Here is a 25,296-nt window from a genome sequence, read left to right on the forward strand (position 1 = left end):
CTATTATTGGGGTGGGTGTGCTGGTTAGAAGTTTGTCTTGCAAGATGTAAAATCGGGTCTACTGGCACGGTCTAACATCCATGTCAGAAATGGCATCAGGCACATCTTTTACTGCTTCAGAATCCGTGGTCGCTGTCAAGTTGTGAGGTAAAATCAAAGATAAAGCCATCAGCAATAGGCACATATGACGTCACATAAGGCGCTAAGATAGTCGTAAGTTAGTATGAATGGCACTTACGACTATCTTAGCGCTAAGAGAGCTTCGAAAATCTTGGCCCAGGCGTTTCCGTAATAGGCGCAAATACGAGTACGTTTTTTATTCGTCAATTCCGATCTTACAAACATTTTGTTCAATTTTAATCACGTAAGGTGACTTTAACAATGCCTTTACCCCTATGAAAGTTAATATTTTGGTATATTTTGGGTAACCATAATTAACACCCCTGCACATGGCTCTTATCACAACACCTACTTCATGTTGATGTACTTATTTGGTTCCTTTTCCATGGACAAATATGAAATTGAGAATACATCATTACATTTAATGCATCATAATGGATTAAGAAGGCCAATGCATATTACATTATGCTGAGCTTAAAAAAGGTTATCACTAAATCAAAACATGTTTTAAAGTAATATCTATGATAACACATAATCAGTAAAACCAAGATATAAGCAGTTGTTAGACACACAACTTTGCAATACAAATACATTAAAACACTAACACTAAAATTCCCCAAATTCTAACAACAAATATCATGTGGTGAGTGCTGATGGCATATTTGGGTGCCATGAACATCCTCCTAAACTATACAAAGACTGGGTAAAGGAGGCTTTATTACATGCTAATATCCACATAGGGAGATGGCTAAATGCCAAACAAGCAAATTTCTACACCTGATGATAAATCCGATATGCCACCCCAGGGAAATATGTAACTCCAATTATGGAAGGTAACAAAAAGAGTCTTGCTTCATCTGTATCTTATCAAAAGTCTGATTAGATGATCAACTCCATCCTCGTCAATCCAAGGTGTTTCACTGAACTTTGCAGGGTGGGTCAAGGTCAGCTTGCTCTGAAATGGCAAAACCTGAGTGAGAACAACGTTTTTAAACCATTTATGGATATTTTTTGGGTTAAATTGTGGAAATGGAAATGTGGGACCTAATAATGTTTTACCTTATTTGGCACTGTGTTATTGGTTGACCTTGTTATTTGAAATATGCAGTAATGATTCAAGTGCAGGTTATACTGAATTTATACAAGACTGTTCATTAAGTATATACAGCAAGCAAACCTATGGCACGTTTTGTATTACATATGGGTCTTGTAGAAATTGAAGATTGTTCATACAGTGCAATGTATCAAATATGTTTCTTAAATTTACAGTCATAATGGTTTCTGACAGTATCCACAGATAAAATTCCCCCAATCATTTGAATTCTTTTCTGAAACTGGCTGGTTAAATTGAAACAAATATGTCCGACAATTAAAATATAATTGGCTCTCACAGTGGAACCATGACTAAGATCAGACACAGTTGTTGACATTCATATTGTTGCTTGGTGACACTGCCATGACAACTGAGACTGTCTTACCTCTTTTGGCAAGTCTGCGTTCAATGTGGGTGTCACAGAGAGGACATATCTCGGTGATCAGGCAACACTGTCGACACAGGACCTTGTGGCCGCATGGCATCAGGGTTATGTCCGCCATCTTGTCCATGCACTTGGCACATGGGAGATGCATATCAAACAATGTACTGCCCATCCGGAACCTTGCCCCAAGCCCTTGTTGGCTGGAGGGGGTGGAACGCTGGATAGAACCCTGACTGGAAGATGGTACAACCAATGGTATAAATTAGTTTCAGTGTGTACCAACATAGTCATATAAATTTTCCCAAAGTTTCCTTTATCTTTTTAGAGCAAGAGCACAAATAATCAAGCCAGTCTCTTGTATTGATCATACTGAGTGTGTGAATTTTTAGAGTACTCCGGGTATGTCATCCAGGGTAGACCAGACAAACTAGTGGTTGACAGAAATTATCCATGTTGTCAGGATATGTTGAGCTATTAGTTGTATCCAATAATCTGATAATTTGATGTTTTTTATCACCTAATACAACTGGTATACTGGGAACCTATTCTCCCATCAGTTCTCACGAAGAACTGTATGTGCCATGAGGGATCCTTTTTTGCCCTGAAAAGCCCCTGTGAGACATGCTTGTGGTACAGGGACCTCTTCTTCCCAAGAACCCAAACAGGGAGGTAAGCATGGGGCATGGGGACCTATCATTTCCCAGAACCTTAATGGGGACACAAGCCTGGGGTACAGTGACTTATTCTTTTCCAGAATGAAAATACAGAGACAATTGTGGGGTACTGGGACCTAATACTTTCCAGAACCCTAATGCAGACCTTATCATCACCAGAACCAAAATGTGGACACAAGCGTGAAGTTCAGGGACACAAGTGTGGGGTGAGGAGACCTATTCTTCCCGAGAAACCTTAAAGGGACACAGACATTGGGAACACTGGGACCTAATCTTTTCCGGAAACCTAATGCAGACACAAGTGTGGGGTACAGGGACCTATTCTTCCCCAGAACACTACTGGAGGCACAAGTGTGAGGTGCAAGGACCTATTCTTCCCCTGAACCCTACTGAAGACACAAGGATGGGGTGCAGGGTCCTATTCTTCCTCAGAACACTACTGGAGGCACAAGTGTGAGGTGCAGGGTCCTATTCTTCCCCAGAACACTACTGAAGACACAAGTGTGGGGTACAGGGACCTATTCTTCCCCAGAACACTACTGGAGGCACAAGTGTGAGGTGCAAGGACCTATTCTTCCCCTGAACCCTACTGAAGACACAAGTGTGAGGTGCAGGGTCCTATTCTTCCCCAGAACACTACTGGAGACACAAGGATGTGTGCAGGGACCTATTCTTCCCCAGAACACTACTGGAGGCACAAGGATGGGGTGCAGGGACCTATTCTTCCCCTGAACCCTACTGAAGACACAAGCATGGGGTGCAGGGTCCTATTCTTCCCCAGAATACTAATTGAGACACAAGTGTGGGTTACAGGGACCCATTCTTCCCCAGAACACTAATGGAGACACAAGCTTGGGGTACAGGAACCTATTCTTTCCAAGAACACTAATGGAGACACACGCATGGGGTGCAGGGACCTATTCTTCCCCAGAACACTAATGGAGACACAAGCATGAGGTGCAGGGACCTATTTTTCCCCAGAACACTACTAGAGACACAAGCATGGGGTGCAGGGACCTATTCTTCCCCAGAACACTAATGGAGACACAAGCATGAGGTGCAGGGACCTATTCATCCCCAGAACACTAATGGAGACACAAGCTTGGGGTACAGGAACCTATTCTTTCCAAGAACACTAATGGAGACACACGCATGGGGTGCAGGGACCTATTCTTCCCCAGAACACTAATGGAGACACAAGCATGAGGTGCAGGGACCTATTTTTCCCCAGAACACTACTAGAGATACAAGCATGGGGTGCAGGGACCTATTCTTCCCCAGAACACTAATGGAGACACAAGCATGAGGTGCAGGGACCTATTTTTCCCCAGAACACTAATGCAGACACAAGCATGGGGTGCAGGGACATATTCCTCCCCCAGAACCCTACTAGAGACACAAGCATGGGCTGCAGGGACCTATTCCTCCCCCAGAACCCTACTAGAGACACAAGCATGGGGTGCAGGGACCTATTCTTCCCCAGAACCCCAACAGGGAGAAAATCACCTGGAACAGGGACCGGACCTTTTCCTTTCTCATTCCCATACCAATGAGCACAGGTAAATGGTGAACAGACTAGGATAATGTTTTGGGTTAATCTGATTCAAACCCAAAAATACTTAACATAAGTTTATAATCACTTTTGTCTGATAAACAGCTGCACTGCCTGACGAACTGTGGGACTCTTGGCAACCTCGAGTGGTGTGGCGCCCCTATTGTTCTTTGCATCTACGATGGCGTTCTTCTGCAGCAGCAGACAAGCCAGGCTTCATCGCAAGCGTCTCGCCGTCCCTACGAGCCGTCAGTCCAAGTAGTGCAGCCAACTGAAACACGGGATGATTTGGGCTTTGATATGCAAGTATCAACTTGCTGTATTACGCCCCTGTCAGTAATACTCTGGTTGTACCAGGTCAGGTCTACATCAGGCAAAACAGGGGCATCTCGAATGATCACTGTCCCATTCCATATGGGTCCAGTACAATGAAGTCAACCAAATCAAACAGCATGATGGACCTAGGACCATGCCAGACCCAAAATCTCTACATATAAGAGTTATTTCACAGTAATAAGGTTCATTGTTAGTATTGCTCGATAGGTGTGATGCTTGTGTTCACCCATTGTTCATTCAGGGGGTAACCTACACAAATGATCAAAAAAAACCTATTGTTCGAGAAGTGTTTTGTTGGTGGCATGTGCATGTACAACATATCAAATATGTTTGGTAAACTGTAATAACAAGAATCTTATTCATGTCTGAATCAATAATCATTACCATATTTGTGAATAAATTTCAAGCTAAGAAATCTGATTATTGGACTGTCATTCTTAGATGGAATAAAGATTCAAAGCCTCTATAATATGTTTAATGTTATGAGTGAGTGAGCGAGTATGGTTTTACGCCACTTTTAGCAATATTCCAGCAATAACACGGCAGGGGACACCAGAAATGGGCTTCAAACATTGTACTCATGTGGGGTATTGAACCTGGATCTTGGCGTGACGAGCGATCGCTTTAACCACTAGGCTACCCCACCACCCCCTTAATGTTATGACCATGCGCTAGATTGAGAACCCGATTCACAAAGTAGTCAAATAGCTACAACAATCATTACTCCTACCCTTTAACATGGACCCACTATAGTAGTAGTGATATGATCACATTATGGATCAGAGAATTCCACCTTTGCACAGAAACAAGCCTGAAGTGCATGCATAGCGCTTCAGTAAAATGTATGGCTAGTGTGTTGAAACTATAACATATTCTAACCAGACGATGTTCTGTACCGCCTCCTGTAGATTTGTCTGCACCCAAGGTGATGTGTAAAGCTGTGTTGCCACTCACATCCTTCAAATTGGGGTCAGCACCTGCATCAACATAAACATGGTCGGTATGCAGGAATCAGTCAAATGGATGATTTAATGTTGATTTATGACACAGGCAGTGATGACTATAATCAAGTAAGATATACCATCATCTCGATGACAAGCAATCAAGCAAGTCACGGCCTGACATATCACTACTGAACAACAAACGCAGATATTCTGACACGGAATCACCATAGAGGGAGTGAGAGAGTTTGGTTTTACTCTGCTTCCAGCAATATGACGGCATGGGACACCAGAAATGGGTTTCACACATTGTACCCAGATGGAGATTCCACTCCCACCCGTGTCTTTGGAGTGATGAGCGAACGCTTTAACCACTAGACTACCCCCCCACCCCAATCACCATAGAGACAAGTACAATATGCACATTTTGATATGAATCACAGGTTACTCAAGGGGAAGTTCAATAAACTTCGTTAAAATGGGGTTTACAGTTTACATTTGTCTGAGACATCAAAATCAACCGGAATGCATTTCGAGTGTCCAGTTATGTGTAAGTGTACTTTTTGTAACAAAGAGTTGAGGTAATAAAGGGGATACCATGTTCTGTGATCAATGACACCACAACCTGAAGCACTGTGCAATGGTAGTACCTTTCTCCAAGAGCAACTCTGCTGTCCTGTATAGAGCCTCATGACATGCCAGGTGGAGGGCTGTGGATCCATTAGCACCCTGGATATTCACCTTGGCCTTCCCCTATCAACACAAAGTGTGTACTGGATCCGGATGTATCATTGCTTCATTAACTAATGTCAACATTAAACTTAATGATACATTAAATCCTTAATGCATCATTAGTTAATGGCATTATTAAAAATGGTTGTATCAAACACTTATTAGCGTATCATTATCTAATGACGTCCTAATGTAAATATTTTCATTAAATTTGGGGATTCCCCTAAATATATCCCTCAATTCAACATGAACTTTTCTGAAGTTAATGACGCTCTAATGATACCCCAGAACCTTCATTATGTTAATGACGCGCTAAGGACAACATGACGTCACTAAAACCTTAGTACAACAGATTTTAATGACACAATTTACTTAATGAACGTTTAATGGCACGTTAATGCTTCATTAAAGTTTGATACAACCGGGCCCTGGTTACAGTGAGTCAGGTGAGTTTATCACCACTATGATCATATTCATGTTATATCGAGACCTACATAAGGCGGATCCTGAGGGGTGGCACGGTGTTGAATATTCCAAAAACCAGAAAGTGCACACTGCATACTAATCCTAAGTCTCACTACTGCCAGAAACGCTCATAGCAAGCACAAGGGCAAGGTGTCTATGGAGTCAGTCATCCAGTGAATCTAGCAGCTATGGCCTTAAGGTCCCAATGAGATTGATAACTCGAGCTACAGTGAGCTCCAACACAGCCTGGTGTAGTAGCAATGCTAGCATGTACACGCACCACTCTATACACATGACACTATGTGCATACTCATCCACACACACAGGACATATCATCACATACATTTCAGGAACATTAATATGTACACACTCGGCTGAGTGAAAGTCCAGTAATGTTGGCCCGAAAGTCTTTTAAATGTCAGTTGCCTTACATGTGGGACATCACAAAAGCCATCATGTTAGTTATAGATCAACTAACTATAACTAATGTTTTCCATGTCAGTAACAAGCTGGTCAATCAATTGTAACAGGAGGATGCTGTTTCCGGTCCTCAGGTCCGCAGGATTCAGGGGTTTAAAGTCATAATGACAACCAAACACAAGATTTTGCAAACCAAATAAATTTATTTCCAACTCAACTAATATATGTCATAAAATCAACAATAAACTAAGTTAAATAAACAACAAAAATAATAATGCCTCCAAAGATCCTGTGAAAAGTGAAAACCCTATTAAATATACCTATACTATTGCCCCTTATCCCAACTTAATTCCCCAAAATAATGTTCCCTGCAAAATACAACAAAAATTAACAACCTAACATTATCTAACCAAAACTTAAGAAACTTAAAACACTGTTTGCCTAGTTTACAGAAACAATAGGGAATTTCACACCTTACTTGCCTCTGTAAGACCCCAGAGTGCAGAGGAAAAAATAATCTGCCCTTTTATACCCCTAACCTATAACTCTTACCCAATAAAATCCATGCTCTGAAAAATACCCAATAAATGCCTACAAAAGAAAAGTTCAGTGGACTGATCCCTCTGCTCATGAGATGCACATGCACTGGCACATCCCATTGCATAACAATGGGGAAGAAGCATACTAGGCACTTGCCTAGCGGGTCCTTACCCCTCAAGAGCTAATGGACCAGCCCACTGAAGGCTAAGCCTGGTGTGTTATTTTTAGCCCAGCCTATGCCTAACAAGTCCCCACCCTAAAACAAGCCTAATTTCTACTAAAAAAATAACTCTACCATTACACAATATTAGCCTACCATGGCAAGGTCAAAGCCTTAGATGTCAATAAAAAACATGATCAATGTTCCAAAGCCTTCCATCTCAGTAACAGTATCTGGTCAGTTTCTAATTCCAAGCACCATGTCAGTCTTCAAACAGTCTACCACATCAATTACATGTCTTGCCAATCTTCAAATGCTAACCAAATCAATGAAATGTGTAGGTCAGTATTATCAAAAGCCAATCATATCAACATTAGGGTCAGTTTGCAAAAGCTTACTATGTCAAAAACAAGTAAGTCTTTTCTGGTCTACTATTTCTATAAAATGTATGGTCAATTTTCAAATGCCAACCAAATCAATAAAATCTGGTCAATCTTCAAAAGCCTACCATAATCTGGTCAATCTTCAAAAGCTTACCATGTCAATGAAATCTGGTCTTTCTTCAAAAACCAATCATGTCAATGAAATCTGGTCATTCTTCAAACCTACCATATCAATGAAATCTGGTCAATCTTCAAAAGCTTACCATATCAATGAGATTAGTCAATCTTCAAAAGCTTACCATGTCAATAGTGTCTAGTCATTCTTCAAAAAGCATACCATGTCAATGAGAAGTCTGGTCAATCTTCAAAAGCCTACCAAATCAATAAAATGAATGGCCAATCTTCAAAAGCTTACCATGTCAATGAAGTCTGGTCAATCTTTAAAAGCATACCATGTCAATGAGAAGTCTGGTCAATCTTCAAAAGCCTACCATGTCAATGAGAAGTCTGGTCAATCTTCAAAAGCCTACCATGTCAATGAGAAGTCTGGTCAATCTTCAAAAGCCTACCAAATCAATAAAATGAATGGCCAGTCTTCAAAAGCTTACCAGGTCAATAAGAAGTCTGGCACATTCCACATGGTCATTGATGGTAGCAATATGCAGGGCGGCAAAATTGTCCTCACCCTTCTGAAGATTCACAACGCCCGCGTCTCTCTTCAAAATGGCCTGTGTGGCGCTGAAACAGAGTGATATAGTTTATGGCGACTTGGACCAGAAATAGGGTCTCTTTGTAGTTGCATGTCGAAGAGTTACATCCCTTTGCTTGTCGACTGCAGATGTTTGTGCACACACATTTGAAAGGGTTATTCTTGGAGTGGTAAAACAAGGCTTACCCTGTTATTTGACTGGTATTGATTGAATCATACTGTTTAAATCATGGCACAGTTGTAAAGCAAAATGGCTGAAAATCAGAATTACTGACAAACACACAGTTTTCAGTTCTGAGGCTCATGTCAACATTAGTGAGTGAGTTTAGTTTTTAAGCTGCACTCAGCAATATTCCAGCTATATGGCATAGATCTGTATATAATCGAGCCTGGCCAGAAAATCCAGTGATCAATAGCATGAGCATCGACCAATGCAAATGGGATACGACCATATGTGCCAACCAAGTCAGTGAGCCTGACCACCCGATCCCGTTAGTCACCTTTTACGACAAGTATGGGTTACTGAAGATCAATTCTAACCCGGATCTTCACGGGTTCATTCCAGCATTAAGTGACATCATTGTTCATATGACTGATTACCTCACACTGGGCAATCATCAATTCTCATTTACCTGACTGTCACATTACCAAATACAGAGAGAGGCACACATGTCTATTTGAACCTGTGTAAGACTTACATGACTGTGATGTTTTGTTTGTTTCATTGTTGTCCAACACCGCACTGAAAAACTCCAATGTTATCCCATGGTCTAAATTTTGCATTGAGTTATCAATACTGGAAATCCTGGTTGGTAAAATGCAAGCAATTGTTCTTTTTGTTCAAATGATCTTTCACAAGTACACAATTCACCTGGTGTTTCCGGTGAAGGCAGCAAACTGCAGTGGATTGAACCCTTTCTTGTTGGGAATGCGGAGGTCAATCTTGGCAGCTCTCATCAGAAGGTCAACAGCCTCCCTGTTCCCCTTCTGAATGGCATCATGGAGGGCTGTGTCACCAACTACATCCTGAAATATACGGTAAGTTAATTAAGTTTAAAAATGAAGTTGAAGTTGAAACATATTTTGCAGAAGTTGACTGTGTGGAAGAAAACATCAATAAACCTCTGAAAATATCAGAGTCAACTGTATGATTTCAACCAAAAAAAAAACAAAACAAAAAAAACAAAAAAAAAATATGCTGATGGTTGTCTAATGCAAAAAAATTTACCAAAGTAACAGTTCCAATCCCATAATGATTACAATATGTGAAGTCAATTCTTGGTCTCATCTGCCATTATGCAAATAGACTATTGCTAAAAGAGGCATAAAATCACACTCACTCCTTTTAACATGTTTACACAAAAATGTTATATTTTAAAAACATGAAGACACTTCACTTTCTAAGTTATACACAAATCAAATTCGTGTTTTGAATCAGCATTTTATTTGCTTTGTTTGATGTTTAACACCGCACTCAGCAATATTCCAGCTATATGGCAGCAGTCTGTAAATAATCAAGTCTGGACCAGACAATCAAGTGATCAACATTCTTAGCATCAATCTTCGCAAATGGGATGCAATGACATGTGTCAATCAAGTCAGCGAGCCTGACCACCCAATCCCATTAGTTCCCTTTTATGACAAGCATGGGTTGCAGAAGATCTGGATCTTCAAGTGCTTGAATCAGCAAGAACCAGTAAACTGAGTAATACCTTATTGTCAAGTCTTGTGTGGAAAGTTGGTTTGGTCACCTGACAGTCTTACCTTTGCGTTGACGTTGCATCCCTTCTTGATGAGCTCCATCATGACATGCGGAAGGTTTGCAAAGGCGGCGAAGTGAAGGGCTGTCCTGTTCTGATGGTTACACACCTGTACACTGGCCCCTTTCTCCAACAGCAGCTGGGCTGTTTTCTCCTTCTTTCTGAATGATCAAGAGAGGGAGAGTCAAGGTAAATGCCTCACCCAATGGCATTCCATTACGGAAGTAAGTGATCATGAGTGAGTGAGTTTAATTATTTCACCAATTTTTAGCAATATTCCAGCAATAACACAGCGAGGACACCAGAAATTTGCTTCACATATTGTACCAATATTGGGAATAGAACCCGGGTCTTCAGCGTGATGGGGCCACCCCACTGCCCCAAAGTGATCATGAATGTAGGTTGTTCTGAGTATGCTATAATATACTCAGTAGCAGGCTATGGTTAAGACACATTATGTGTAATATTCCAGGGCAAATTTTGAATTCAAATGAAACACTGCACATAAAATTTGGACAATGGGACCATACGTGTCTTGTGACGACAAATGAAATATTGCATCAGGACTTCAAAACCAAACAGCCTGGAGAATTTGGCCGAGATTGACCTCATCCTTTTCAAACAGAAGATTTAACCCTTCTCACTGACTCACAAACACTGACTTTTCCTTCATACTCAAAAAACAGAAATATCTATTCCCTGCAATGAATTGTCCTGAATAAAACATATTGTGTTTTGTATTAGCTAGAAAGTACTCTTCCCTCCTCCCCATCCCCAACACACACACAAACCCCACCCACCCCACCCCAACACAATCCCCACCTACCCTATGAGAGCAGCATGCAGGGCATTATGTCCCTTCCCATCTGTAGGGCCTGGTCCCCACCCTCACACCCTACACAATCCCCACCTACCCAATGAGAGCAGCATGCAGGGCAGTATGTCCTTCCCATCTGTAGGGCTGATCCCTAGCCTCACCCCTACAGAATCCCCACCTAACCAATGAGAGTAGCATGCAGGACAGTATGTATCCCTTCCCATCTGTAGGGCTGGTCCCCATCCACACCCCCTACACAATCCCCACCTACCTAATGAGAGCAACATGCAGGGCAGTATGTATCCCTTCCCATCTGGAGGGCTGGTCCCCACCCCACACCCTATAGAATCCCACCTACCCAATGAGAGCAGCATGCAGGGCAGTATGTATCCCTTCCCATCTGTAGGCCTGGTCCCCACCCTCACCCCCCTACACAATCCCCACCTACCCAATGAGAGCAGCATGCAGGGCAGTATGTCCCTTCCCATCTGTAGGGCTGATCCCCTAGCCTCACCCCTACAGAATCCCCACCTAACCAATGAGAGTAGCATGCAGGACAGTATGTATCCCTTCCCATCTGTAGGGCTGGTCCCCCATCCACACCCCTACACAATCCCCACCTACCTAATGAGAGCAACATGCAGGGCAGTATGTATCCCTTCCCATCTGTAGGGCTGGTCCCCCACCCTCACCCCTACACAATCCCACATACCCAATCAGAGCAGCATGCAGGGCAGTATGTCCCTTCCCATCTGTTGGGCTGGTCCCCAACCCTCACCCCTACAGAATCCCCACCTACCCAATGAGAGCAGCATGCAGGGCAGTATGTCCCTTCCCATCTGTTGGGCTGGTCCCCCACCCTCACCCCTATAGAATCCCACCTACCCAATGAGAGCAGCATGCAGGGCAGTATGTCCCTTCCCATCTGTAGGGCTGGTCCCCACCCTCACCCAATGAGAGCAGCATGCAGGGCAGTATGTCCCTTCCCATCTGTTGGGCTGGTCCCCCACCCTCACCCCTATAGAATCCCACCTACCCAATGAGAGCAGCATGCAGGGCAGTATGTCCCTTCCCATCTGTAGGGCTGGTCCCCACCCTCATCCCTATAGAATCCCACCTACCCTATGAGAGCAGCATGCAGGGCAGTATGTATCCCTTCCCATCTGTAGGCCTGGTCCTCCACCCTCACCCCTACACAATCCCCACCTACCCAATGAGAGCAGCATGCAGGGCAGTATGTCCCTTCCCATCTGTTGGGCTGGTCCTCCTACCCTCACCCCTGCACAATCCCCACCTACCCAATGAGAGCAGCATGCAGGGCAGTATGTCCCTTCCCATCTGTAGGGCTGGTCCCCACCCTCACCCCTGCACAATCCCCACCTACCCAATGAGAGCAGCATGCAGGGCAGTATGTCCCTTCCCATCTGTAGGGCTTGTCCCCGACCCTCACCCCTACACAATCCCCACCTACCCAATGAGAGCAGCATGCAGGGCAGTATGTCCCTTCCCATCTGTAGAGCTGGTCCCCACCCTCACCCCTACAGAATCCCACCTACCCAATGAGAGCAGCATGCAGGGCAGTATGTCCCTTCCCATCTGTTGAGCTAGTGTCCGCTCCCAGCTCCAGCAGCACCTTCACAACCTCAAACTGACCATCATGGGCGGCCAGAATTAGTGGGGTCACACCCTTGTGTTTGACGTTAAGCTGAAAGTGGATTTCAGATGTTATGATTCAACTAGCATTGGAGATTTTTTAATAACATATCAACTACTTTTTCATAAGTAAGCTCACAATATTTTTCAAAAACCATTAATTTTAAAAATGTCAAGTATGTAAATCATTTTATGAAATTCAGCCTTCTAATTGGGGCAAAACGAGGGAATTTTCATCAGAATGAATGATCAAAACATACACACTTCGGCCAAGCAGCACATGTTGAGGTGGGTCTTTACACCAAGGTGACCATGGCGATCATACATGAGTGACATAAGTGTCTTTAATGATATTGGTCAATATGTCCCTAGCATCTTACCATTTTGGGAGCCTTGCTGACAATTGACCTGACCATTCCAACGTCTCCTTTCCCAATTGCCTGATACAGGAGATCTGGGTCTGCTGCCAAATGTTCCCTAACATCTTTCATCATCATTGCTGCCATCAGCTTCAAGAGATCGGCATGTGTGTCTACAAGACAAACATTTAGCTTAAAGGTCAAGGTCATGTTATAATGTATTTCCATGATAAAAACATCAGTCTGGGAAAACAGACAATAATAGATCCAAGTATTTTTTCATTTCATTCGATCAAAATTATTTATTGGAGGCCAACTGACAAGAGTAGCCTCCCCTACCAGTGACTCCTGACCCTGAAGATCTGGGAGAGGACGCAGATTCCACCAGTTCAAAAACTTTCTCCCCTGGAGCAGGTACACAGCAAGCTGGGTTCAACAGGAACGTCCTCTTGCCAAATGCCAGAATAACATCCCCGTCGTTATCGACCTTCACGATCTTTCCACACTTCCCCAAGACCTGAAAGCAGGATGGTTATGTAAGTCAGTTAAGCTTCCCTTGTTAAACATGTTTTTCACAACTCAGGATCAAATAAACTCACCATAGATGTTGCTGTTATACTTTTTGTTTTTCATTTTATCTCCATTTTATGTCATCAATTGTATGTAATATTTTCAATGGTCCAAGAAAAATTGATTAAGAACTTAATTCCAGTGTTATTAATATTGTAAAACAACACCCCATTTTGTACAGAACCCCATACATTCTCATATGTAATTGTGGAACATGTCCTTTGGTTGTACCAGGATCACCACAAATAAATGATTTGGATTGATGCCACTTTGAACAGTATTTCAGTTCTGTTACCTCCCCAGCGCCTGGTGCATCACCCAGAAATCACAGACTCTCAAACTCAATCTGCTTTAACCACTCTGCTATGTAAACACACCCTTGCCCTTATTATAAAAACATATCAGTGTATTCTGCTCTTTGATCTCACTGCATTGTTTGTACATTCTTATTTATACCTCCTTTTTCCCTTGTATATTATACTCAGTTTACATATCTGGCTTCCTGTACATCTATATATATACTGTACTGTTCACTTTCACCATTATCCACCTGAAGAAGGGCAAGAACTAGCCCAGAAACATTGTGAAATATAAATCAAGAAGTTGTTATCCATAAGATTTGTCTTGTATTACTACACCAACTTCTAAATGCCTTTGAAGAATTGTTTTCAGTATTTCAGTTATATCATGGTGTGTCAGCTCACTGTGAGAGGACTAGGGGTGAGTATTGCAGAGAATTTTCAAATTGCGATATATTGCAATGCGAAAGCATATATTGCAATATATTATTACTGCAAGAAGGTTTTTTTAACAAAGAACTACTTATAATAGAGTTAATGCTTGATTGATAAAGCAAAAACAAACAAAATCACTATGCTTGATTAAGCTTTAATAAAATCATTTAATCATGACAAAATAAAAATGTAAATAATATTTGGCACAAATGAAACAAGGAAAAGAATAATTAACATCAACACAGGGGTTCAACCCCAAATGCTGCCATACTGAAGCCTTTGTCCTTGTATTTCCTGGCACCACAATAAATTATTCGTTGCTGGGGGTCGCCATTTTACAACAAATGCATGACTTCCAGTGTGAAAAACGGAAATATCCGAAGATTTCCGAGTGTTACGAAGTTTTCCGAATGCATGTCAAAAATACCGGTTTTCGATCAGCGTATCGCAATACATGTCGTTTTCATGTGTGAACCAGTAAATAACGGTAAACCGGTTATATTGTGCAGCCCTAGAGAGGACAGACTGAGGTGATGCGGATTCAGATGTTGGCCATGTTGGTGCATGCTAGCAATGGCATGGTACTGACAAACCAAGAAACATAAACAGCACAAATCCAGATTTGAACCCACAATCACAGATTTCTGCTGTGCCCAATAGGACACAGCTCTCAACCTTACAAAACAAGGAAAATCATGCTGCCTACACCAGAAGTTGCATCCTGCATCACTTTAGGCTTCTCTGCCTCAACGAGCAGAGTAAGTAAATTTTCACTAAAAAGTCACCAACTCAAACTAAAACCCATTTGACAATGCATTTTCACACCAAATCCATTTTGAAAGTTTGTGTTTGATCACATGCATGTACACCATTTCAAATATTTAACGTTAAAATGCTTTGTGGGGCAGGCCCGTAGTTGGTTCACAGAGACAGCTGTCTTAGTTTGGTAAAATGTGTGTCACTGTGACAAATTACTGACCTGCTTCAAGTCTGAAATCCAACCCCCATGGTCATCTTGTAGAGCCTTGACCCTATCTTCCTCGCTGATCAACTTGACAACATCGCCTAGTTTCAAGTTTGGAATCTGAGATAACAACATTACAAATATATTATACAAATATTTCTAAGTTCAAGAACTTCAAGAACCTGGTGATTTCAACCCGTGTTTGTCACAAGAGGGAGCTACAAGACTGGGGCCCCATTTTATAAAGCGATGGTAGTGCTAACAAGGTGATTGTATCTCCCATACGTTAACATAGACTTATGACAGTCGTAGTGCTACGAACGCTTTGTGAAACGGTCCCAGTTGTCAGGATCTATAACCCAGTTCATTATCTGTCAATAATCTTGACCAAACACAATCTACAAACCACCTTTATGAATTTTGAAAAAATGTAGAGTTGCAATGTTGAACAATCAACAAACATAAATTGCATATAAGTGAAGTGTTTGCTGTTAGGAATTCTATAAAATTTTACAAATTGTCTGAAACACAATCAGATTTGACACTGCCATGGAGAACAGTCAGCGGTTAATATCAGAGCTATTAAATGTTGTAGTTACAAGGATCAACATGCCTCTAACTGCAACTCTTCTCAGATACTAATCAAATGAAATCAAGCTACTGAAAAGATCATAGTTCACTGTTCAAATTTCTGTAGATTTTGTGAATGTAATTGTGAATATGACAAGGATCATACTTGTAGGGCATACTTATCTGATCATTCAGCCAAATTACTCATGGATGACTTATCTATTCCATTATCATGAATGTTACTCACACTATACAGAAAAATGCAAAACATTTGTAACCTACCTTTCTCAGTGCTTCAGGGGTGAATCTGAAGCGCATGCCCCCAAACTCTACAGTAGCATCCCCGGAAGGTGCAAACCCCTTCAGGATCCCGACCTTGCCGATACACTGGGGCAGAAAACCAACAATTGATACAGTTGAAACTAAACCAGATCATTCCATACACTACAAGGCATGCATGTATGCCAACTGTGTAGTAAGATGCTCATGAGGTCAATCACTGGATTGTAGGACCCAGATATGCTTATTTACAGACCACTGTCATTCCATTGGAAAAGTGCTGTGAGCATAAAGAAATCAATCCAATGCTTTGCAAGAAAATCATTTAATTTAAAAAAGGCTCTGAGTATGTGGACTCCTCAAAGGTTCGGAATGAACTAGTGGTGATCCGATTAATTGAAATAATCAAAGATTGGTCGCAGTGAGTAAACAACCAAGCAATGATCATGTTTTCTCATAATCGAACACAAACAATTCTGGAACACTTGTTTTCATCAACAATATTTTTGACAAGGTTGGTTTTTGTCTGTTACATTTCATAAGCACTACAAGCTCTTTCCAAGTCATGATTGAATTTATCTTAAAGACTTCAAGAAATTTATGTTCCTAACATACTAGTCATCCTTTAAAGATGTGAAATTTTGCCAAAATAACTACGTTTTTTTTCCTTATTTTTTTGTGCATTAACAAATTTCATAAATGACGCTAACCAATTATTTTCGATGATTGATCGGTGGTTATGAACCAATCATCAATTATGAAATTTTAACCAATTCCCAACACTAGAATGGACGCTCTTTGCATGTTCTTGCCAATTTGTAACAGCCTTTCCAATCACTGTGATTACTATAACAAATTGAACAGTTTGGAGATGAAGACTTTGAGGGTTTTCATGTTCCCAGCGCGCTTTATTTTGCCTTTCCCACCCTACTTGGACTATGGCTAATCTGACCATAAACTTCCAGTTTCCACCTTGGCAACACTGGATTTCTGAATTATGTTGTGGCTGTACCTATGCATAGTCCAATCGCAACTGGGTAACAGATATTTTCTAAATATTTTCAAGTGTTTAAGGTGCTAAAGTAATTAGATACACTTCACAATTAACCCACTGTATGAAAATATAGATCTGGATTATCAATAAAATCATCTTGACTGAGAGCCGGCATGCTGCTTGAAGCAAAGGCAAGTAATATGACATATGCAATCTGATTGGTCACCAGGAGGGACATAGAAAGGACAGAACGTAGCCAATAGCCAATGGTGGTGCTACAATCGAGCCCAACTGTTACAGGTGATACAATCATTTCATTGGGTAACAAGGCAATAACTATCGTGAACAGCTTGGTCACAGGCAATCGGTGTCCACTTACATTGGCCATCCCTGATGTCCAGCCTGACCGGTCACTCTGTAGAGCCTTGAGGGAAGCTGCAGGAACATGTATGTACACCTTGTCTCCCACTTGGAGAACCTCCGGCTGCTTGACCGGAGTCTGCTGGGCACTGTCTGTGTCTACAACATGTCAAAATCACACCGATACGCATGATTGGACCAGACCATGGGTAAATCATGACAACTGAGGTTCATGTGACTTTTAAATTGGGACATCAAGACAGTTACTGGTACCACTTAAACAGCCAATGAGACCATTGAGACAGGGCTGATGGGAGATCATGATCACCTCGACTGGATTCATGTCACACTCAAGTGTGTAAGGTTAACGACACTAATGTGACATGTGGACAGGGTTAATATGACAGGTAGACAGGGTTAACATGGCAGGTAAACAGGTTTAATTTGACAGGTAGACAGGGTTAACATGGCAGGTAAACAGGTTTAATTTGACAGGTAGCCAGGGTTAACATGGCAGGTAAACAGGTTTAATTTGACAGGTAGACAGGGTTAACATGGCAGGTAAACAGGTTTAATTTGACAGGTAGACAGGGTTAACATGGCAGGTAAACAGGTTTAATTTGACAGGTAGACAGGGTTAACATGGCAGGTAAACAGGTTTAATTTGACAGGTAGACAGGGTTAACATGGCAGGTAAACAGGTTTAATTTGACAGGTAGACAGGGTTAACATGGCAGGTAGACAGGTTTAATTTGACAGGTAGACAGGATTAATTTGACAGATAAACAGGGTTAACATGGCAGGTAAACAGGTTTAATTTGACAGGTAAACAGGTTTAATTTGACAGGTAGACAGGGTTAATTTGACAGGTAGACAAGGTAAATGTCACAGTCAGACAGGGCTAATGTGACCAGCCAGCATAAGGGTAGTATGGGGCAAGTCAGGGCTAATGTGACAGGTAGATAGGGATAAACTGACAGGTAGACATGGTTAACATGACAGATAGATGGGGTAAAAGTGAAAGACATGGGAACAGTGACAGGTACACAAAGCATATGTGACAGAGACATGGTAACAGCGACAGGTAGACAGAGCTAATGTGACAGGTAGACATGGTAACAGTGACAGGTAGACAGAGCTAATGTGACAGATAGGCATGGTAAAAGTGACAGGTAGACAAGGCTAATGTGACAGGTAGACATGGTAACAGTGACAGGTAGACAGGGCTAATGTGACAGATAGACATGGTAAAAGTGACAGGTAGACAAGGCTAATGTGACATGTAGACATGGTAAAAGTGACAGGTAGACAGAGCTCATGTGACAGATAGACAAGGTAATAGTGACAGGTAGGCAGGGCTAATGTGACAGGTAGACATGGTAAAAGTGGCAGGTAGACAGAGCTAATGAGACAGGTAGACAGGGCTAATGTGATAGGTAGACATGGTAAAAGCGACAGGTAGACAGGGCTAATGTGACAGATAGACATGGTAAAAGTGACAGGTAGACAGGCTAATGTAACAGATAGATGGGGTAAAAGTGACAGGTAGACAGGGCTAATGTGACAGATAGACATGGTAAAAGCAACAGGTCGACAGGGCTAATGTGACAGATAGACATGGTAAAAGCGACAGGTAGACAGGGCTAATGTGAGAGATAGACATGTAAAAGTGACAGGTTGACAGGGCTAATGTGACAGATAGACATGGTAAAAGTGACAGGTAGACAGGGCTAATGTGACAGGTAGACATGATGAAAGTGACAGGTAGACAGGGCTAATGTGAAAGGTAGACATGATAAAAGTGACAGGTAGACAGGGTATTGTGACAGATAGAAATGGTAAAAAAGTGACAGGTAGACATGGTAAAAGTGACAGGTAGACAGGACTAATGTGACAGGTAGACATGATAAAAGTGACAGGTAGACAGGGTAAATTGACAGATAAACATGGTAAAAGTGACAGGTTGACAGGGCTAATGTGACAGGTAGACATGATAAAAGTGACCAACTTGGATCAGTTTGATATGATCCACCAGATAGTCAATGTCAATTCACCGAAAGTTAATGTGACAGATACACATGGATATTGTGACAGGTAGAGTATGATGGCTAATGTGACAGGTAGACATGGCTAGTGTGACCCACCTAGAAAAGGTAGGTGCTCTTTGTAGTAATAGGTCCCTGGGCTCTCGTCTGTGTACTGCAGGTCCACCTTTCCCTGATAGCCCACTCGATGGCTACTAACTTCGCCATTCGACCACTTCACCTTGACCATGTTGCGTGTTGTAGGGGTGGAGACGCTGTTAGAGAGGCTAATGATCTGGCCAATTTTTCCAGACCCACCTGTCAGTAAATTGGTATTACAATCAATGGAGGTCATTGCAGAGACTTACTTATGATGTACATATTGCTAAAAGTGGTGTAAAACCCAACTCACTAACTCACTCATTGTGGCTCATGTACACTCGATGGAGGTCATTGCAGAGACTTACTTATGATGTACATATTGCTAAAAGTGGTGTAAAACCCGACACACTAACTCACTCATTGTGGCTCAGGTACAGCATGTGTCATCTGCACAGCAGAATGGTCTTGACAGATTCACTCAGTTACACTGGATTGTCTATATTGTATGTTGGTCTTCTACCACAGTATTAATTGTCTATGTGACATCTTGCAAAGTCTTTACTGCATGTTGTGTTCTCTGTGACAGGATTAATGGTGTTATGATTAATGGTTTATGTGAGTGAGTGAGTGAGTTGAGTTTTACGCCACACACAGCAATATTCCAGCTATATGGAGGCAGTCAATGGTCTATGTAAGATGTAATGTCTATACTACATGTTGTGCATTCTCTATGAATGCTGACTAATCAATATTCTGCAATGTTTGTCAATATTGCATTTCTTGAAAGCAGTATTCCTTGCAGATGTCTTCCACTAAATCATGCATATATATTTGTTTGTTTGTTGTTAAACGTCGCCCTCTGCAATATTCCAGCTGTGAATAATTGAGTTTGCAGGTAGACAGGATTATTGTTTATTGACAATCCAATCCTGTGACAAAGAGCATGAGCATCGATCTATGCAATTGCGATACGATGACAATTGTGTTAAAACAAGTCAGTGAGCCTCAGACCATCCGATCCCTTTAGTCACCTAGCATGGGTAATGCTGGAGACCTATTAACCAGATAACATGACTGAGTTTGGTTTACGCCGCTTTTAGCAATATTCCAAATATCACCGCAGGGGACACCAGGATAGGCTTATCATTGTACCCATGTGGGGATTCAACCTGGGTATGCCATTGCCAACTAATTTTAGCCCAGACATTAAAAATTCATAGGAATATCAAAAGTATGCCATTGGTACTATCTTTTGCCCAGACATATTCTTAATAAGAAAAAAGAACTGAAATAAATGAATGACTCTTCACCAGACACACCTGATGATGAACCTACATTCCTACAAAAATATTAAAAAAATATTATCCACTAGGGATGTCACGATACATAAGTTTTATGAATCGATACATATCACGATACCTATTTTCGCAGCATTATTGCATAAATTTAGTTACATTTTGAACATTAATATTACATATCTTATAATTGTCCATGAAAAGATCAACATTTTTTATTCTCAGAGATTAAAAAGTTCTAATTTCCCATCTTTGTGCATGAAAAATAATCATTTATAACTCTCGTAACATAAAAAAATATGATACAATTGCAAAATGTAAACGATACATAAACATATTTAAACCAATACTTTCAAAACTAAACATCGATAGTTTTGAATGTATCAATAATTGTATCGTCTTAGAAAAAGTATTGATGCATTGATGTATCTCTTTCCCTATATTTATTTTCTTTAGTAACATGTGGGAATCCAGGGCTCCAGATAATGGCCATATCGGCATATGTATGGATATAAAATATGTACGATACGGTAGGAAATAGTTTAGAAAACATAGCAGATACGCACTACAACAATGGTGTACAGTCTAAGACTCATTTACAGACGTATTTATCTGAAAAAGTATTGTTTTATTGTTTACTGACCTGTTTACACAAGACTAGCAATGTTGTGGTGCATATATGAAACGAAACACAAGATAACTGGTACTACATTAAAATCCATTCAGTACTCTAAATGTACTCTTAAGGTTTTCCAGCACTCCTATATTGACAAAATAAGGAGTACATACTCCTGATGTTGAAAAATTATCTGGAGCCCTGGGAATCATTCATGATCCATCATGTTACGAAAACTGACAGTTTCACTTCCTGGTATTTCAGCACTTTGTGCATAAGAATGTCAACACCAGTCTTTAACAAACAAAAACTTCTCTTTGCGCCATAGGCAGTGTGAAACTGTGTACAGTATAGTCTATTTTTTTTAACTGGTTTGACTTTAACAAAATGGGCCTGCAGATTTCATTCAGGGCCTGTAGTTTTTAAAGCCAGCAGGCGACAACAGGCCCTGATGGCCAACTGGCAAATTAAAGTATTGCAAACACTGGTGTCTACACAAATCCACTTTCACAATTTCGCATCTCTAGTTTTTTAACAAGCAACAAGAACACAGTATGTTTAGAATGTGCATGTACTTATTTATAATTAGGTGTAAATGTCAACATACCATCTAGGTTGGCGCTGTTCCAGTCCGGACCTCGCTTTACCTGTGCCCCTGGGAACAACCCCATTGCCCGGATCTTCAGACTCGCAGAACGCTTCTTGACCTTCACACTGGCCACAGGAACACATTCATCAACATACATCATATACAACAATTAGCATATGATTGCTAATTAATAATTACATATGGTCTCAATGGTAGAGTGACTGGTGACATTGCATACTGAGTCTTAAGAGGTGTATGTCACCAAAGATAATAGGTCCAAGCTGATATTATGCAAATGAATGCAAGAGTGAGGTTTTAAGGAGGTAATAGTATGCATCATACTCCAGTAATTTTTATTCAGTGTTTATTGCAGTGAATAATAATATCCTAGTGGAATAAACAGGATCTTTCATTTAAGTATATATTTTTATTAATTTTTTTTTGTACACAGTGAGACAAGTTCATTCCAAATCTTGCAATCTGATTGTGTTCCATGGAAATAATCTGTGGATATTTTTGTAGATCTGCAATATTAAAGCTGTGTGATAGTAGTAGTCACCTGATTCTATACAGACTGCCATTCCAGCTATATGGTGGCTGTTTGTTAAGAATCGAGTCTGATCAGACAATCCAACCAACTGACATCATGAGCAATCTTCATAGCAGTTGGGAAGACATGCATCAACCAAGTCAGCATGTCTGATTCCTGACAATTGCCTCTAACGACAGGCATGGGCTTCTGAAGACCAGTTCTAAACTGTATCTTCATCATATTCATAGGGTGTATATAATCTATAATCCTGTTTCAATATGGATTTGGTTCATAATGCTTGGCTAAGCCAAGAAATTGGACTATTTTGTGTATCTATTCAAGCTAAGGCTAGATGATAACTTAAAACAGTCTTGGTTCTCATCAATTAGTGAATCTTCTAAATGTATATTTTACAAGGAGTTCAAAACTTTGTTAAATGTTGAAAGATATTTGTGTTGTGATATCCCTATGCATATAAGAATTGCTATATCAAGGTTTAGATGCTGTTGAATGTGGCAGGTATAATGGAATTGAATATAACGAAAGGATATATCTTCTTTGTAAAACCAGACGCCAGCATTATATAGAAAATGAATATGAAGTACTATGATATACTTAGAACGAAATATATAACAAAGTTCACTAAAGAAATACTTACTCATTACTCTTTCATTACTCTTTTCAAATCTTTTGCAAAGCAAGAATGATGCTGTCATATACAATGTTGGCCTTTACTTATACCATGTACAGAAATTGTTTACTCCAGGACATAGAGCTGCAAAGTTGTTTTGTGCACCCACTAAACACCATGTCAGTTTGATGGTATTATGTGCAAGGGCCTCTTTACTAGGGCTGCGCAATATAACCGGTTTATCGGTATTTACCGGTTCAGACATGAAAACGATACGTATTGCGATATGCTGATCGAAAACTGGTATTTTGACTTGCATTCGGAAAACTTCGTAACACTCGGAAATCTTTGGATATTTCCTTGTTTCATTTATGCCAAATATTATTTACATTTCTATTTTGTTATGATTGAAAGTTGTTATTAAAGCTTAATCAAGCGTAATGATTTTGTTGTGTTTTAGCTTTATATATCAAACATTAACTCGGTTATAAGTAGTTTTTGTTTAAGAATACTTCATGCAATATATTGCAATACATATCGCAATATATGCTTTCGCATCGCAATATATGGCAATGTGAAAATACTCTGCAATACCCACCCCTACTCTTTACTGAATAAATACTGTCTGTCTGTCTGCCTATAATCTATGGAAAGTAATATGTACGGATAATTAAGCTCGCCAATACACCAGTCATAAGTCTATATTAAGGTATGGGAGTTATGATTACCTTTGTACAATGGTACGAAGGTCATTCTTCATAGTTTCACCGTGTTAAATTACTTTTTTCTTTCTTTTTTTTATCACTTTTTTATTTCTTTTTTATCTGGGTACAGCATTTCATACAGGTTTAACAGGTCGGCATATTTGTAGTATATAGAGCAAGTCAAATTACAGTCAATATCTATGTAAATAGATTGTGGCAAGACGACCAAAATGTAACAAAAGTGTTGTATTTGCAGTGAGAGTAGGTATTAAATTTATGTAATTCGTAATTGTAATTCAATTTTGATTTCAGACAAGCGAGAGAAGGTACAATGTTTGCTAATTTTCTATAATATATGTATTCTTTAGTTAATATGAAAATGAAATTCAGTATATCATTTCTTCTCTCTTTGAATCTCCGAGAATAATAGTTTATGCATTTAATTACTTATCCATGCTAACCATGAAGATCCAGTTATAATTGGTCTTCAGCAACCCATACTTGTCGTACTTGTCTCGTAAGTGACAACTAACAGATCAAGAGGTCAAACTTGCTGACTTGGTTCACACATTATCCCAATTATGTAGATCGATGATCACTGGATTGTCTGGTCCAGACTCGATTATATACAGACTGCTGCCATATAGCTGGAATATTGCTGAGTGCGGCATTAAACAATTAACAAACTTATCAATGCCATCCACATTCCAGTATTTAAAATAAAGCAACATACCCTTTAGAGGTGGGCGTGTCGTATCTCAGGAACTCATGTGACAGGTCGTGTTTGTCAGTGACGTAGCACAACGAACACAGGTTGCAACGCTTGCACTGCGCACAAGTCCACCGCATCCCAGCAATACCCTGAGTGTCACACCCATCACAGAATACATCACTGTGGCGAACCCCTGGAAACACAAACCTGAACATAACAAACAGTCATGCATTCAAGTGACAGTATATACTCGATATATACCATGGGGAACACCAGTACATGTATACCTGATATGTTCCGTGGGAAAAAGCTGCATGTGTATACTCAAGACATACTGTGGGCAACACCTGCATATGTATATACAATAACATACCATATGCAACACCTGCATGTGTACACTCAATATACCATACCATGCATGGTAACAATAACATACCTGCATGTGTATACTCAAAATCATACCATAGGCAACACCTGCATGTGTACACCTACAAAATACCGGATACATACTACCAGCCATA

The 25,296-nt window shown here is 40.7% G+C and overlaps 1 protein-coding gene across 1 annotated transcript in view; it reads right to left on the minus strand.

Annotated features, from left to right (window-relative positions):
* Positions 1 to 820: 820 nt before the first annotated feature.
* The window catches only part of LOC124284844 (E3 ubiquitin-protein ligase MIB2-like), a 36,426-nt gene continuing 11,950 nt past the window's right edge, over positions 821 to 25,296 (minus strand). The window contains exons 3-19 of the mRNA XM_046720964.1: positions 24,797 to 24,968; positions 22,215 to 22,321; positions 19,715 to 19,912; positions 17,590 to 17,729; positions 16,220 to 16,324; positions 15,383 to 15,487; positions 13,439 to 13,616; positions 13,121 to 13,272; positions 12,644 to 12,792; positions 10,275 to 10,431; positions 9,382 to 9,536; positions 8,410 to 8,539; positions 5,752 to 5,854; positions 5,040 to 5,137; positions 3,913 to 4,095; positions 1,599 to 1,831; positions 821 to 1,075 (exon numbers count right to left, since the gene is read on the minus strand). Coding sequence (XP_046576920.1) covers positions 3,985 to 4,095; positions 5,040 to 5,137; positions 5,752 to 5,854; positions 8,410 to 8,539; positions 9,382 to 9,536; positions 10,275 to 10,431; positions 12,644 to 12,792; positions 13,121 to 13,272; positions 13,439 to 13,616; positions 15,383 to 15,487; positions 16,220 to 16,324; positions 17,590 to 17,729; positions 19,715 to 19,912; positions 22,215 to 22,321; positions 24,797 to 24,968 — 2,060 coding nt within the window. The 3' untranslated portion in view covers positions 821 to 1,075; positions 1,599 to 1,831; positions 3,913 to 3,984. The remainder of the gene's footprint in view (positions 1,076 to 1,598; positions 1,832 to 3,912; positions 4,096 to 5,039; positions 5,138 to 5,751; positions 5,855 to 8,409; positions 8,540 to 9,381; positions 9,537 to 10,274; positions 10,432 to 12,643; positions 12,793 to 13,120; positions 13,273 to 13,438; positions 13,617 to 15,382; positions 15,488 to 16,219; positions 16,325 to 17,589; positions 17,730 to 19,714; positions 19,913 to 22,214; positions 22,322 to 24,796; positions 24,969 to 25,296) is intronic.

The sequence above is a fragment of the Haliotis rubra genome, unplaced genomic scaffold (assembly GCF_003918875.1).
Source record: "Haliotis rubra isolate DU_JTF1 unplaced genomic scaffold, ASM391887v1 Scf346, whole genome shotgun sequence".
In the NCBI taxonomy this organism is placed as follows: Eukaryota; Metazoa; Mollusca; class Gastropoda; order Lepetellida; family Haliotidae; genus Haliotis; species Haliotis rubra.